This window comes from Silurus meridionalis, chromosome 18 (genome assembly GCF_014805685.1).
Source record: "Silurus meridionalis isolate SWU-2019-XX chromosome 18, ASM1480568v1, whole genome shotgun sequence".
NCBI lineage: Eukaryota > Metazoa > Chordata > Actinopteri > Siluriformes > Siluridae > Silurus > Silurus meridionalis.
The window spans coordinates 4,695,087-4,711,024 of record NC_060901.1 but is presented as its reverse complement, the minus strand read 5'-3'; the positions used below and the strand labels follow the sequence as shown (position 1 = coordinate 4,711,024).

Sequence of the window (15,938 nt, the reverse complement as noted above, 5' to 3'; positions counted from 1 at the left end):
AACTCACGGGGGTCTTAGATTGTGACCCCCCACGAGTTCGGGGGACCACTGTACAGTTATTAACCTATTTCATTAAATGCATTAGTCTTTACTATCCTCATAACGAGAAGAGTGATAGAGCTGCATACACACATTTATCTTTTGCACGTTACCCCCCCGTACATCTTTCCTAATTTTATGAATTGGGGTTCTAGGGTTTTTTTTGGATTCAGTTCTCTGTGACATCACCCAACACCCGGCTCTCCTTTCTGAGTGTATGAGTGAGGAAACTTCTCCAAGCGGTGGTTGCACACTCCAAGTCCCGACCAGGTTCATTCATTGTGACATAACATCAAAACTGACACGACCGTGCAAATAAGCAGAAAACAACAACAAAACAAAGATTTTTTTTTTGTTTTTTCCTGGACGCCCCATGCCTCATTAAGATGATACCTAAATCCGCCACTGCCAAGCGGCAATCAAAAGAAGTTTAAAACAAAGCGCATGTTTGACCGGTGAAGTTTTTATTCGCTCGTAAATAAAAATAAAAACCGATTTTGCGAAATAGAGTTGAGTAAAAAGTCAGATATTTGAATTTGAAATGTAGTGAAGTTAAAGTACTCCCTGAACGGAAATACTTAGTAATGTACAGATACGTGAAAAAGCTACTTAATTACATTAACGAATTACATTTACTATGTTACTGTCCACCACTGGTGTTACAAAACTAGTCTTGAAACCTTTTGATACCACCTCATACATGAAGGTAACAACTTAAGTGACAAGAAAGACTCCACTATAGTTATTTTCGTTTCTTTTAGAGAAAAAAACAGGTGATAAAGGAATTTTACCTTCTGCCCAGGTGGACCAGCCTGACCAACAGGACCACGGTGTCCGATTCCAGGCTCGCCCTTGAAGAACACATTAACATTTCATTCCAAGATCCAAAGCTTTCAACTGAATAGTCATTTTCCATGTTCAGGTTTACAATAAAGTTACCTTCTGTCCTTTTTCTCCAATCTCACCCTGTACAATCACCAAAAGATAAAAGGAACACATTATAACTAACTTATTTGTATAAATATCACTGACACCGATCAGGCATAACTTTATGACCACCTGCCTAATATTGTGTTGGTCCCCCTTTTGCTGCTAAAATAGTTTTGACCCATTGAGCATTAACAGCTTTAACATCTTTAGCAATTTGAGATACGGTAAATCGTCTGTTGGATCGGACCACACGGACCACCCTGTCGCCATCTCACCACTGTTCCTTCCTTGGATCACCTTTGATAGATACTGACCACTGCAGACCAGGAACATCCCTCAAGAGCTGCAGTTTTAGAGATGCTTTGACCCAGACGTCTAGACGTCACAATTTGTCAAACTCACTCGAATCCTTACGCTCACCCATTTTTCCCGCTTCTAACACATCAACTTTTAGGAGAAAATGTTCACTTGCTGTCTAATAAATAAACCCACCCATTAACAGGTGCCGTGATGAAGAGATCATCAGTGTTCTTCACTTCACCAGTCATAATGCCATAATGTAATGCCTGATCAGTGTACATGGAATTATAATGTGTAACAGTAAATATATAAAAATATACGCAGTTATTGGGTATTGAGTTTAATGGGTTAGTTAGAAGAAAAGCAGGCAGGGTTTTTCTTCTTCAAGCAATTTGAAAAAATGAGAGAGTAAAGGAATTATGAATATTCAGATTAAATGCTCCCAGTCGTGATAAAATAAAAATAGCTCTCTGAGGACATCAAAGCTAATGGAGCGAGGCTACTGTTCTGGCTGCCCAGTTTGATTGACAGTAATAATTTTCCAACATGGCAAACAGGGGGTGGATGATGTCACATGTGAGTGGGGTTGAACTGAGGAACAGAGAAGCATTACTAAGATATTAAGCAATAAAGGAAATTCATTATCACCTTGGGTCCTGGTAGCCCGTTTTCACCTGGAGGTCCCTTTAAAAAAAAAAAAAATGTTGTTACAACGTAACATTAAATCTTTAGAAAAAACTGGAGTTATATGAATGTATGCTGGTGTACTGCTCGTCACATGACCTATGTAATGAACCTCCCACCTTCAGAAATTCATACTGAGAGATGTGGGCCCTCATGTCTTCTTCTCTATCCATCTCTCCCAACCTTTCTCTCTCCATCATCTCCCACTCCATCCTTTGTCTTTCCGCTATGTCCTCTCTCTCCATTTCTTCCTCTGGTTCTGCGACTTCCTCTCTCTCTGACTCCTCCTCACTCTCCTGTTCAAGCTCCATCCTCTCTCTCTCCATCTCCATCCTGTCTCTCTCTCTCTCTTCATCCCATTCCCGGTCTTCATTCTCGCTCTCGATGCTCCTTTCTTCGTCTAAATCTCCTGACCAGTGCAATTCTGGCTCAGCCGATATCCCTCGTTCCTCTTCCTTTTTTGACTCCTCTCTCTTCTCTCTTTCTCTGTCAAACTGTCTCTCCATTTCTCCTTTCACTTCAACTTCAGGATCTGTTTCAGGGTATATTTTAGTTTCAGGTTCTCGCTCCATATATTTCGGCTTCTTTATCTGTAACGAGAGGGAAGGAACCTGTAACAATCGCACGAGTCTTGTTTTTTTCATCAGTAGGAAATAACACACTCACCTTTTGTTTCTTTTTCCTCCTTGCGCTATTTGAGGGCTGCAAGAAATGCAGAAGGAGGAAGAGGTTTATTATAACTACATGTTGCTTTTTTTATATAACATAATATTTTATATGGTGAGCTATGAGTCAGCCGAAGGCGTCATCACAACACAGGATGTTTTACCTCATAATCAGGTGAACGGGCGCTCCTCTTCACTTTAGGCATCGCTCCATGTGCATCAGACCTCGACACGACCCCCTGAAAACATTCACACAATGACAAACTCTTCATCAAACCAGTGTATAATGTGATTATCTACAAAGACCTTTGTGGAATCATTTTGTAAAATAAAAAGCTACGTAGAAACTTAAATTAAACCTATATAGAATATCATCTAACATACAATACTGCTGAAATCTGCAATCTGATTGGTCAGAAGTTGAGAATTATTGTCTATAACAGCAGATCCTTCATAGGTGTAGATTAATGCACTTGTTATAATATTTTATTGTTTCTATAGTAACAACCCAGAAAGCAAATGCCATGTTTAATTAAATTTAAATGAATTCAGTTCAAATCAAATTTAGGAAGAGGATCCAATAACCTTTGATGACATATTGAAAAATATTTCCTAATAACTCAACTGAAATAAATCAAATAAATAAAAAAAATCAAATAAATAAATAAATAAATAAAAAAATTAAACCCCTGACACACACACATTCACAACACATTTATGGACTACTAATTATATGTTTTTTTTTTATATAAATTATTAAGCATTTCTGTTTGACCAAAAAATGAGACGAAATTAAAACTTTCCGCGCAACATATGTTTATTTATTCACTACGTCCTTTTTTACTCTGATATAAAATAAATAAATAAACTCCACGAAAAATAATTTTAATCACTAAACATTTGTTGTACTGATGCTCCAAGTCTCAAATCAGCACCAAAATCTGCCATGATGCGCACATTGGGCAATTGACCCTCTGGGGTCCACAAACACGCCGGCGCGTTTTGTGGCATTTTTTGTTTAAACTTAAATTACTCTCTTTTTAATCGTACAGAAAAGAGAAATAAATCGTTCAAGTCCGAAAAGGGTCGACTTTTATTCGTATACACTCATAGTAACAACAAAACGCTGTGTTTTTGTATAATAAAGAAAACAGACAGGGGGCGCTCTTTGCCATCTCTGTCATCTGTCTTTAAAGACACTCAAATAAAACAACCTGAATCTCAGTGAATAGTTGCCTCACAGACATAATAAATATATGTATAGAGAGTTTGAAATGTCTACTTGTAAATAAAATAAAATAAATATTCTCTGATTCTGTAATTCATATGAAAGTTAGATACACTTTCTCCGGGATCACCTCATAAACCGTCCGTGTGGAAACAGCAAAAGTTCTGTTTGGTGTCCTGATTTACGTTATTTAAAACGCTATAATTACATTTACAAGAATACTTTGTCTTCATGCTCTATGTTGAGTTTGGTTTCACTAATAATAATCATACATTTGCATAAAGTGTCCATATTTAAACAGATTTACAATGTTTGATTAAATGTTGCGATTAAATGTTTTAATCGATTGACAGCCCAAATATTAATATGATGTGAGGTCCAGTTACCAGCGTGACACTAAAACAGGTAGTAATAATGTCTACTTTTTTTTGTTTAAGTACATTTTAGAGCCCAAACTACTTCAACTTGAGTAAAAAAGTGTCAGTACTTTAACTTTTACCAGAGAATTTAAAACAATAGTATCTGTACTTATACTTAAGTGAAGTCTGTGTGTACTTTTGCCACCTCTGGTGTGTGTTTATTATTTTTCTCAGATAGTACTAATTTAAACATGAGTATCTTCGATTGGGGGTGGGGGGGGGTGGTTTGGTGTACAACCTTTACAGATCAGCATGGGTTTTTTTAATACACAAACTTATGTAGAAAATCTGTATGGTATGGATTAACCAAAACCTTTTTGGGTAGTAGGGGAAATAGAAAGACAGACACACACACACACACACACACACACACACACACACACACACACACACACACACACACACACACACACACCATAAATTAACAAATAGCACACAAAGACATAAATAAAGACACCAAGACATGTTTAGGAAAGTTAACATATTTACTGACACACATGCACAAGAAAAATTACCACACACACACACACACACACACACACACACACACACACACACACACACACACACAAAGCAAATGAGTGGAATTTCACCAGTGAAAACAAGTCGTATAAAACATCCAAAAAAAGGAATACATTTCCATATATCTCATTTAGTGTAACTACAGAAAACAACAGAATAAAATCCCAGAAACAAAACCTTTTTTCCCCCTAATGTATTTTCAATAAATAAACCAGTGAGGAAATTGAATATGCTGTCACAAACTTATAGGAACTCTTATAATGAAAAAAGAATCAGAGTGCAGCACTTGAGTCAGTAAATAAATAATAATGATGAAGCACAACACTAACAGCAAGAAAATGTGAAACTGAGACTGTTTTTTTTTTTTCTTTTCCTTGTAAATTTTTATCTTCGTTGTATTAAACTCCACTCTGGGCTGGAAGAACGTGGCGCTTGACATCACCGGTGTGCGATGAATTCTGGCACTTCGGATCTTCCCCAGCTTTAACGTTTTCCAATTGTTTACTCAAACTCACACACACACACACACACACACACACACACACGCAGAGCGTCCCTCTAACGGTTTAGGTGATCTCCTGCGTTAAGAATCCAGAAAGAGAACGGATTAAATGAAGCTAAGCCAGCTGTTGAGCTGATGTGAAGCTGCGTGCCATAGCCATAAACCGATTCGCAGTGTGCCAAATGCATGCTGGGAAGTTCCATTCATACCGCTTTTTTACGAAGGCTTTTCATATCAAATTAGGTAAATAAGGATGCATTGAGATGGAGTGTTTTCCTTTTGATGCGTGTTTTATGCTGTGTTCACACTGGTGAAATTCTCAGAAGTGAATTAGATTTAATACAGACTTATAAAAGCAACATTTCACCCTCAAATCAAACAAACAAAAAAAAATCAGTGTGCAAACAAAAATCTGAATTTTTACAGAGAGATGGTAGTTTATTAAACTTTCTTTATCTGCATACGTCAGGAAGCATTTCATGGAGTTAGGTTAGATGATTTGATGGAAAATGTTAGCTTCAGGTGAAATATCTCCTTTACCAAGCAAAGCAACACACGCACCAGAAATGAAACCCGAAACGAATGGCATTGCAAAGACGAGATATTAGTTCATGCCACATGCTAAAGCTTCATGCCTCAGCCAAACATCATTTCCATCATCATTTTTTATCTTTTTATTTTCATGTATTATGTATGTTCACTGAACACCTGTTTGACCCTTTTACAATTTTTCTCAGTTGCTTTGAAGCGTTGCTCAGATCAGATTCAATAAAAACGATTTCTTTTTGCTTTAAACAAATGCTTTGGTACATTCATTTAGTTGATAGCGTACAATTGTTTGCTGTTTCCTACTACTGTGTCCCGCTGATCAAAATACACAGATCAGGCATAACATTATGACCACATGCCTGATATTGTGTTGGTCCCCCTTTTGCTGCCAAAACAGTGATGATCATTAACATCTTTAACTTCTTCAGCAGTTTGAGCTACAGGAGCTCGTCTGTTAGATCGCTCCACACGTGCATCGATAAGCCTCGGCCCCCACGACCCTGTCGCCGGGTCACCACTGTTCCTTCCTTGGAGCACTTTTGATAGATACTGAATACTGCAGACCAGGAACATCCCACAAGAGCTGCAGTTTTGGAGATTCTCTGATCCAGACGTCTAGACGTCACAATTTGTCAAACTCCTCAAATCCTTACACTCGCCCATTTTTCCTGCTTCTGACACGTCAACTTTGAGGAAAAAATATTAAAATGCTGCTTGATAAATAAACCCACCCACTAACAGATGCCATAATTTAGAGATAATCAGTGTTAATCATTTCACCAGTCACTGGTCATAAAGTGATTCCTGATTGGTGTATATTAAACTGGTTCTCACCTGAATAGTTTTAACCCCTAAAACATCTACAGTAGTTATCAGTTCATTGCATAAGAAAATGGATGCCAAATGGTTTAACCAGTGGTCATAATTTGTCAAATTTATTTCATTTCCTTTTTTTCAATTTCTCAATTTTAGTTTTTTTGTAAATGTGTCTTGAATTGATGAATTGTGCATATGATCTATAACATCAGATCAACCATTGATCAACTAGTTCTCTAAAACAGGTCAATGAGATGAATCTCGAATGGTGACGGTGCAAAATACGGAATTACAATTTGTGAAAATGGATAAAGAAACAGGAAATGAACAAACACCAGTACAGCACAGTAAAACTGTACATTCTGTCTGTTTTTTTGCGATCAATGTCCCACATACAGTAATGTAAATATTTGTGCTGTTGAAATTACAGAAGACATTCAAAACTGCATTTACAATCACTATAATCCAAACCGTAGTTTAAATCAGGAAATACTGAAAGCGTGCGCCATCATACTGACAACACGAACTTGCTATTCTGATGATAATGAGATGTTTATTGACACAAATACTTACTTTTGAGAGATGAACTAAGGATTTTGAGAAAAGTACAGTACAGGATTTGAACGGAAATCTATTTTGTGGTGCTGTCTGACTAAATGTTTTGAGAAATCCACTTAATGGTTTGCAAATATAAAGGATGATTCAAGAACTGCTCCAAAGCAACTGAGAAAAACTAAAGGAAATGTAGACCTGCTATAAAATAAACAAAGGAAGAAACACTCCTACCTTTTCTGCAGCCTGTGTATCGATATCGGGGGACGCTGTGCTTTCACTTGGCTTTAAAACACACACACACACACACACACACACACACACACATAGACCACATGCTTTAGATTCAGTTTTACACTCTAATGCAGAATGATGGTGATGATGATGATGATAATGACAGATGAGATGCTAAGAGAGCGTCAGTACCTGCTCTGTGAATGCTGATATCGAGGGAAAAGGCTTTGTGCTTGTGTAGATCATCTGAGATGCAACATATTAAGCACGGGGTCAATCTTAGCTTATTGTGGGATAAGTTTGATATATTTGTATTCATTTATTCTTCGGAAATTGTTAAAAGCATACTGACGTTTGAGGTTAATAAATATGTATAATCATATGATTATAAAGGTATAATTATTAATGATGCACACATAAATCTGTTCTATAGAAGGTTAGGGTTTATAATTAGGAAGTCTTTTTGATACACGTGTGAGAAGATCGTGTTCCTTCCTGTGTGTATTCAGTGATTAGGGATTCAGACAGTAATAATAACACCGATCCTTAAACTAAATCATTTACGATGCATCACTGTGTGAGCTTCTGTACGGTGTCAAGTCAAGTCAAGTCAAGTCAAGTCAAGTGTATTTCTATAGCACTTTTCATAATGGACATTGTCTCAAAGCAGCTTCACAGAATATAAGAATTTACATATACAGTGTGTATAAAGTCTGCATTTTGCTACAAGGCCAATATATAAAACAAGATGTTTTAGATTTTCTCAGCATCAGTGTGGAAATACAGACTGATAGACAGACAAGTGGACAGACAGGCAGATAGACAGACAGACAGACACATCAATGGACAGACAAACAGACAAATAGATAGAAACACACAAGAAGACAGACAGACAGACAGACAGACAGACAGACAGACAGACAGACACTGTAGATAGATAGATAGATAGATAGATAGATAGATAGATAGATAGATAGATAGATAGATAGATACACACAAGAAGACAGACAGACAGACAGACAGACAGACATATAGATAGATAGATAGATAGATAGATAGATAGATAGACAGACAGACAGACAGACAGACAGACAGACAGACAGACAGACAGACAGACAGACAGATAGATAGATAGATAGATAGATAGATAGATAGATAGATAGATAGATAGATAGATAGATAGATAGAATGAATATCTCAGTGTAATAGGATCTGTTACAGCTTCTATTTGTATTACTGTCAGTAACTTTTTTGTATCTCGAAACTATAATAGAGAATTAAGACTCTTATTGTGTTTGTGTTTAAACACCTGCCGCCTGCTCGTACCTGCTCTTTCTCCTCCTCATGGGTGAGAACTGTCTTCTCTGTAACAAGCTCATCCTGTGGAGATAGAAAAAATCCTGTACGATTCCAAACTCACTTTCTCTCTCTCTCTCTCTCTCTCTCTCTCTCTCTCTCTCTCTCTCTCTCTCACACACACACACACACACACACACACACACACACACACACACACACACACACACACACACACACACACACAAAGACAAAATGTACATAATGTGCACAAGTAAATTGGTCTTAGCTGCAAGCTGTGACTGTTAAAACCTTATTAGTTATCAGATTAAATATTTTACTGCGTTTGTTCCTTCTTTTTAGATGCCTGGATGAATGTATAAATCACGGGCCTGAACACATGCACACCTAAATCAGAATCTGTGTCTAAAAATAACATAATATATCAAATATATTACATAATTATGATCTGTCAACTTTGTAGCAAAACAGCAAAACCACCAACCTCATATTCATAATCTTCACCCTCATCACCACCATCATCATAATCCTCCTCATCATCATCATGAATCTCCTCTCCAACTTCCAATTCCTCAGGGTCTTGCTCTTCCTTTAGTTTTTTAAACATCATACAATTTACAGTTATAATGACATTAAAAGATCATTCGATCATCCTCAGGAGTTATTATAATGCACATGTTGATAAAAAAATAAATAAAATAATAATAATAATAATAATAATAATAACAATAATACATCACAATGCCAATATTAAAATTTAGATAGAAGGCTACTTTCATGCACTTGTCAGAATTAGTTTTCCAGCTATTCTAAGAAAGTGTATTAATGTATTATACTACTGTGTTATAATAGTTATTTATTATTTTTCAATTCAGTCTGGAAATGAAATTAAGACTCATTTAATATACTTTATTATTACTTTTTTTTAAATAACGGTATTTTATCCAAAAAAAACCAAACAAACTTATTCAAATAAAACTATTGTTTCTGATAAATTAGGAAAGATCAGCTATTTGAAAAAGATTTTTTAAAGTATTTTAAGAGATTAGTCGTGCGATTATAGATATAATGACTGAGCTCAGTTTATATGCAAAACGAGCACTTAATTATTTGAATATTAAATGTATTCCTTTTATATTATATGCAGTGATTCTGTTAGAGGTAAGATGTTATATAAATATTGAAAAAAAAAAAACATTATTACACAATAGGGTGTACATGAAGCATAAATAGAGAGGGGAATAAGTATTCAACATGTTTTATTCAAATTAAGAAATTTACACAGAAAGTAATAATTGAATTACAATCCATAAAAAATTCAAATGAAGTGGAATAACGCAAGAATAATGACAAGAACATTCTAAAAAATTGAATAAAAGCAGCACAAGAAGTCGAGGCAAGGCAGCAGCTGATTTCTGGATTTTAAGTACTTCTACTGTATTTCCTACCTGTACAAATTATAATCAGCTTGGTTAGTGGATACGTTAGAAAAAAGGATTACCCACCTCTAAATGCAAGAATATAAACATCACATATTTATGGCAATTGCCAGACTTGCTTATACAACTGAGCCATTAAGGGTTATCTGTACCAGTCATTCTGCCTCCAAGTCTATACCTCTATTCATCATGAGACCTTAGAACTGTTAGATTACAGTAGGAAGTATTGCCCTGCTTTGGTGTGCTGCTTCTCCATAGCATATTCAGGACATTTTTCATTCCACTTCAATATAGATTTCTTGAGTTGTAGCAAAGTATGGTTAAAATTTTAAGTAAATTAAAGTGTTAAATTGAAAATTAATAAAAAACATAATCATCATGTTGAATACTTATTTCCTCTGCTTTATGTAGTTCGAGCAGACATGTTTAAATTGGGAAAAGTTTATTTTCGAGTTAGATGGGGTTTAGAAAGGTGTTAGATTATAACATGTTTAAATGGGGGCATTTACCAATCGCTTTCTTTGTCGTTTATGGCGTCCTTTATGCCCTTTACCCTGGTTAAGAGTTTCACAATCACAACAGGTTATAACATGTAATCAATACTTACTCAGTGCTAAAAGAAATTAAATCAATCTCATTAAAAGCATCTGTTTATACCGGTCAATCTTTATGGAATAAAATGTAGTACATGTATTACAGTTATTACTGTAATAATTACTTTAATATTCAGAGTTAGGATTTCAATACGTCAATGTTTATGGTGGGAAAATTAGACATAGTTAGAATCAGTTTATATGGATACAGAGCCCCCCACTGATATTGTCCCCTTAGTAAAAATGTGGAAAGTAGGGAGTGAAAATGTGGTTTTCCTGCTTAACCGTTTGATCGTTTGTTATGAAAATGTCACAAAAATACTCAGCTCTTATAGAAAATTACAGTATATATATATATATAAATCTTTGTTGTATAAAGATGGTTCCCAAGTTATGATGGTTTAATTTGACAGCGATACAAAAATGTTTTAAAAATAACATAAGTTAGCATATGCTCCACCCTCCAGTCGTGAACCGACACTCGCCCGCGCACCACATACATATATACTGTATAGTTTATCCTGTAAATTGCTCTGTTTTGCTTAATAATTCTCAAATTACAATATACTACCCCATATCGCTCACTATTAATTAAGACTCCTCGGTAGGCTAAGCTTTGTCTCTCCTTACAATATTTTCAAGTTACGATGAGGTCATCATAACTCATTTTCCATCATGAGTTGGAGATTATCTGTGTATGTGTGTACTGTTATTGCCTTTTTCTCCTTGTGCTACCTCCCTTTGCCAAGATAACAGTTCTGAGTCTTTTCCTATAACGCCTAATGATGTTGGAGTATACATTCAGAGATCTGAGACCATTCCTCCATATACAATCTCTCCATATACAGCAAATTTGGTTTCATTTACCAAGGGTGCCAATATTAATGGAGGGCACTACGTTTATTGTTTTTAAAAAATGGGTTACCTATTATGATTTTTCTCAGGTATAAACATCCGGTTATAAAAGGTATTAAAATATTTAGATTAAAATAATTTTAGAGCGTATATATTAAGGTGGTCTTACTGGAATGTTATATAATCATAAACTATTTATTGCAAATGCACATTGCAAACGCTTATCATATTGTTTACAATATTAAACAGATCGCTAATAAAGATATCATATACACTATATGGACAAAGGTTTGCGGACATATGACCATAATAGAGGTTTGTTCTTTCTGAACATCCATTCCACATTTACTCCCCATTTGCTGTTAAACTGCACGCTTTGTGGCAGATTTTCCAACAGATTTGTGGAGATTTGTGGCCATTCATCCACAAGGATGTAAGTAAAGTCAGGTACTGATGTACAGTAGGTGAGGTGAGGAGACCTGGGGTGCAGTCATAGTTCACATTCATCCTAAGATAAACAATAGGGATTGAGCTCGATAGCAGATTAATCAAGATCTTCACACTTCCAACCCATGTAAAGCATATCTTAATGAAGCTGGTGTTGTGCACATTGTCATGCTGGAACAGGTTTCTAGTTTAAATGAATGGAAAATTAAATTCGAACCTTCGATATCGCTTTGACGTTGTTCAGGGAAGAACCGCATATGAAAATTCAGGTGTCCCAGTGCTTTTGTCCATATAGTGTTTTTGTTGCTTTATACCTTATGTGATGAAAATAAAAGCTATTTTTGATAAATGTACTTGAAATAAATGAGTAATATTCTGCACCTTTCCTCTCTCTCTGCCCTTCTTCTTTTCACCTGAAGTCTTCTTTTCTGTGTTCTCCGGACTGAGTAGGTCGTCCTCCATACTTACCTCTGATTTGGTTGTACCGACCTGTCGAATACACATACATATAAATAGACAAGGACATAAATAGGCACAAATTTAGTGACAAATTAAAGGAAAACCCAAAGTATAAGTGCGTTTAGTAGGACATTGGGCTATGGTGAGCCTCCAGAACTTATTGAGCGACAGTGTTCCTGAAACTGTTGGAAAACACACATGGGTTGAGCTCAGTGTTGAAATCCGGGTGAGCATTCCTGCCATAGCATATGATGTACATCCATTCACCATTCAATGAGCCTGTAAATGGGAGGAGTCATCCTGACCTATTGACCACGCCCATCTGGAAAGCAATTATTCATCATAGTATAAAGCAGATCAGCATTTTGCAGACTAATGGAACAAAATATGACCATTAGTCGGTTTTTCCTTTAATTTGTCACACCATGTATGAAACGGTGACAGGCTTACTGTCTCTGAAGCGTTGTTAATCTGAGTCATGTAAATAGATGATTCCTCTGTGAAGGGTTCCAGCAGAGCCTCAGCTTCTTCTCCTTCTAATTCAACCCTGCTTTCTGTTCTGCTCAGATTTGCCGTCCCATACGTACTGGCATTCCAAAGAGTTCTGCCATCTTCTGTTTGGTTTAGTAAAACCTGAACTTGGTACTGTTCATCTAGATCCAATTCTTCAGGCAGGAGTTCGGCGGTCTGGGTGTCACTCGAGAGTTCGTACTTCACCGAGTTCTACAAGAAAAAGTTCACTTGAATTATTGAATTATAATCATACTTATGTTGATGGTGTAAATCTAACAAAACTATAGTGGTATTCCTAGCTCAGTGTGCAAGCCAAATTCTCAATTCTGATTGGTCAGAAAGCATCTTAGACTCATCACATCAAAATTTGGTGCTATTTAAAAACAGGAAATGTATAATAATTTTTTCAGAAGGAGACGTTTACGGAAGTAGTCAGAGCTTTGGAACAATAAATGCCCATATTTCTTAATGGTGGGCAGAGGTGGGTGAAGCAGGTACTTAAGTTAAAGTAAAGATACACTCGGTAAAAACTACTCCAGGAAAAGTAAAAGTGCTTAGTTTACCCTTTCACTTGAGTAAAAGTTCAAAAGTATTTGCCTTCAAATGTACTTAAGTATCCAATGTACTATGATTTATTATGGCTATAATGTTCCTATTATAATTTTTATCACAAGACTCTTTACTCAATCACCTCAGTTGATGTGTAAAGACTCTAATGTGACTCACACTGATCTATTAATAAAATAATATTGATAAATCAAACACATTGATTTCTATTTAAATTATCATGAGCTCAAAACCTTCTTTTCAACTACTTAAAAAAAAAACGCACAAATGAGGTCACGTGTGTTCGAGTTTGGAGTTTCTTCATCATCAAATGTTCTGCTTGATGTTGAACCGATGCTGAACTGTATGTTGGTGATCAGTAGATACACAAAGCGTCGATCAAAACCAGTTCTAAACAGAGCGAGTGCTCGATCCTGATTGGTGGATCGCTGCGTGTTTGTGCGCTTACGTTTGTATCCTCATAAATAAAAACGAACGACTGATTTTGCAAAATGTAGTCGAGTAAAAAAGTCAAATATTTGATATTGAAATGTAGTGAAATTAAAAAAGAAACTAAAGTAAATAAAGAAAGCTCTGCTTGGTGAACTACTGCCTGTCTCTCTTTCTTCCAGCGCAGAACCCATGGGTGTGTTACATACTGTATATACGCAGATATAGTTGTATATTTATATATTTATTTATATGCAGTACATTGCTTTTTGCGCTTCTGGTTAAATGCTAACTGCATCTGATTGGCCCTGTACCATACACAATGGCAACTGCTATAACAAAAGTGATAACAGGAACTAACTGTATAATGAAACCTCAATTTTTTTCCTCAGTAAAAAAAAAAACGCATTCGTACTGAAAAATTGCTGTGGTGCAAGAGAAATAAAGCGCATGCGGTTCTAAGAGAAAATCACCACACTTTCCTGCTGTTTTGCACTGTAAATGATTAGATAATTAAAATGGAGCTTTACGGTGTATTCGGTGATGATGTTAGAGTCCGGGTTTATCCTTTGTTCCTTGGTTCTTTTCTTGGTGCTGATTTCATGCAGTAGTTCCTCCATTCCATCCTGGAGGAGCCTATCGATTAAGGCCTTCAGCAGAGAAAGCTGATGAAAGATGTTTTATAGTTGAAATGATTAAAAAAAAAAAAAAACAGACTAATTTTAGCCATGGTGTTATAAATGTTGCAAGAGATTTTGAGATCAGAACCTCACCTTAATGCCATATGATTCAAATAACGCCTCAATGTCCTGCAAAGTAATTATACAATTTTCTTTTAATTATCTAAAGACATTTACAGACATAAATAGATAAATAAATAAATAAATAAATAAATTTTTAATTTAAATTTAAATTTAAATTTTATTTTTAAATAAATAAATAAATAAAAGAGGTAGTTAGGTCTATAGCATACCTTCATTTCAACTCGTCCCCCTGGCAATCCGATGTCCCCCTGAGCATGTATTGTTTTAATTATTCTTATTACAGAAATCAAAAAAGAAACTTTTTTTTTTTTGTTGAAATTAATAAAAAAAATATATATATACCTTCTCCCCTGAATCTCCTTTTTCTCCCTATTAACAACAACAAATCCTCCAATTAACAATATATAACTTACAATCTTTTACATACTGTTCAGCATCTTTCACATTTTCAGAAATCGTATCCTACCTTCATGCCTGGAGAGCCCTGTATACATGTACACAAATGTAGAAAGGAGAAATTATGGAAATTATTATTATTTCTTTGTAGTAATTCTTCATATATATTTATTTTATTTCACTGCATATTGTTTGCTTTGCTCTCACCGTCGCTCCAGGAGGACCCATTGGTAGCGTAAATGCCTTTTGAAGATCATCAATTGAAGCACCCTTTTCAAAATACACAACCGCAATGTAATGATTAAAGCTGTATAAATAAACCAGATGTGAGCAGATCATGAGCGCAGGTTTGAAATTGTAGCATTTTTACACACCGTGCAGTACTCAGAAACAGCAGCGTACATTATGTCGATATGAGCATGAGTTTCTCGTATTCAGAATCGAGTTACACACCGATTAAAGTTGATTTTCTGCCTCCTGTACACATGTGCATAGCTTTTGCCAGTGTTTTTTTTTTAAGATTGTTGGGGAAAAAACTGATCGGAATGGAATAGAAAATGCAGACTGATTTTTATTTTAGAACGAGAATATAACGTTTATTTTTTGTTTATTGATTTATTTTAATACTCCAGACCCAAACTACGAAAAAAACAAGTCATCTTTCTTTTTTTTGGTGTATGCACGGAAAAGAAGATCAGTAGGAAACTGAAACAGAAAAA

At 35.7% G+C, this 15,938-nt stretch overlaps 1 protein-coding gene across 1 annotated transcript in view; it reads right to left on the bottom strand.

Moving 5' to 3' along the window:
* Nucleotides 1-15,938, bottom strand: part of col7a1l (collagen type VII alpha 1-like) — a 93,648-nt gene that overhangs the window by 13,338 nt on the left and 64,372 nt on the right. Inside the window, 19 exon segments of the mRNA XM_046873987.1 lie at nt 831-890; nt 979-1,005; nt 1,918-1,953; nt 2,073-2,543; nt 2,620-2,655; nt 2,783-2,857; nt 7,441-7,491; nt 7,633-7,686; nt 8,767-8,820; nt 9,242-9,346; nt 10,706-10,750; nt 12,473-12,580; nt 13,001-13,273; nt 14,590-14,724; nt 14,833-14,868; nt 15,033-15,071; nt 15,166-15,192; nt 15,290-15,307; nt 15,427-15,489. Of these exon segments, the coding sequence (XP_046729943.1) occupies nt 831-890; nt 979-1,005; nt 1,918-1,953; nt 2,073-2,543; nt 2,620-2,655; nt 2,783-2,857; nt 7,441-7,491; nt 7,633-7,686; nt 8,767-8,820; nt 9,242-9,346; nt 10,706-10,750; nt 12,473-12,580; nt 13,001-13,273; nt 14,590-14,724; nt 14,833-14,868; nt 15,033-15,071; nt 15,166-15,192; nt 15,290-15,307; nt 15,427-15,489 (1,713 nt within the window).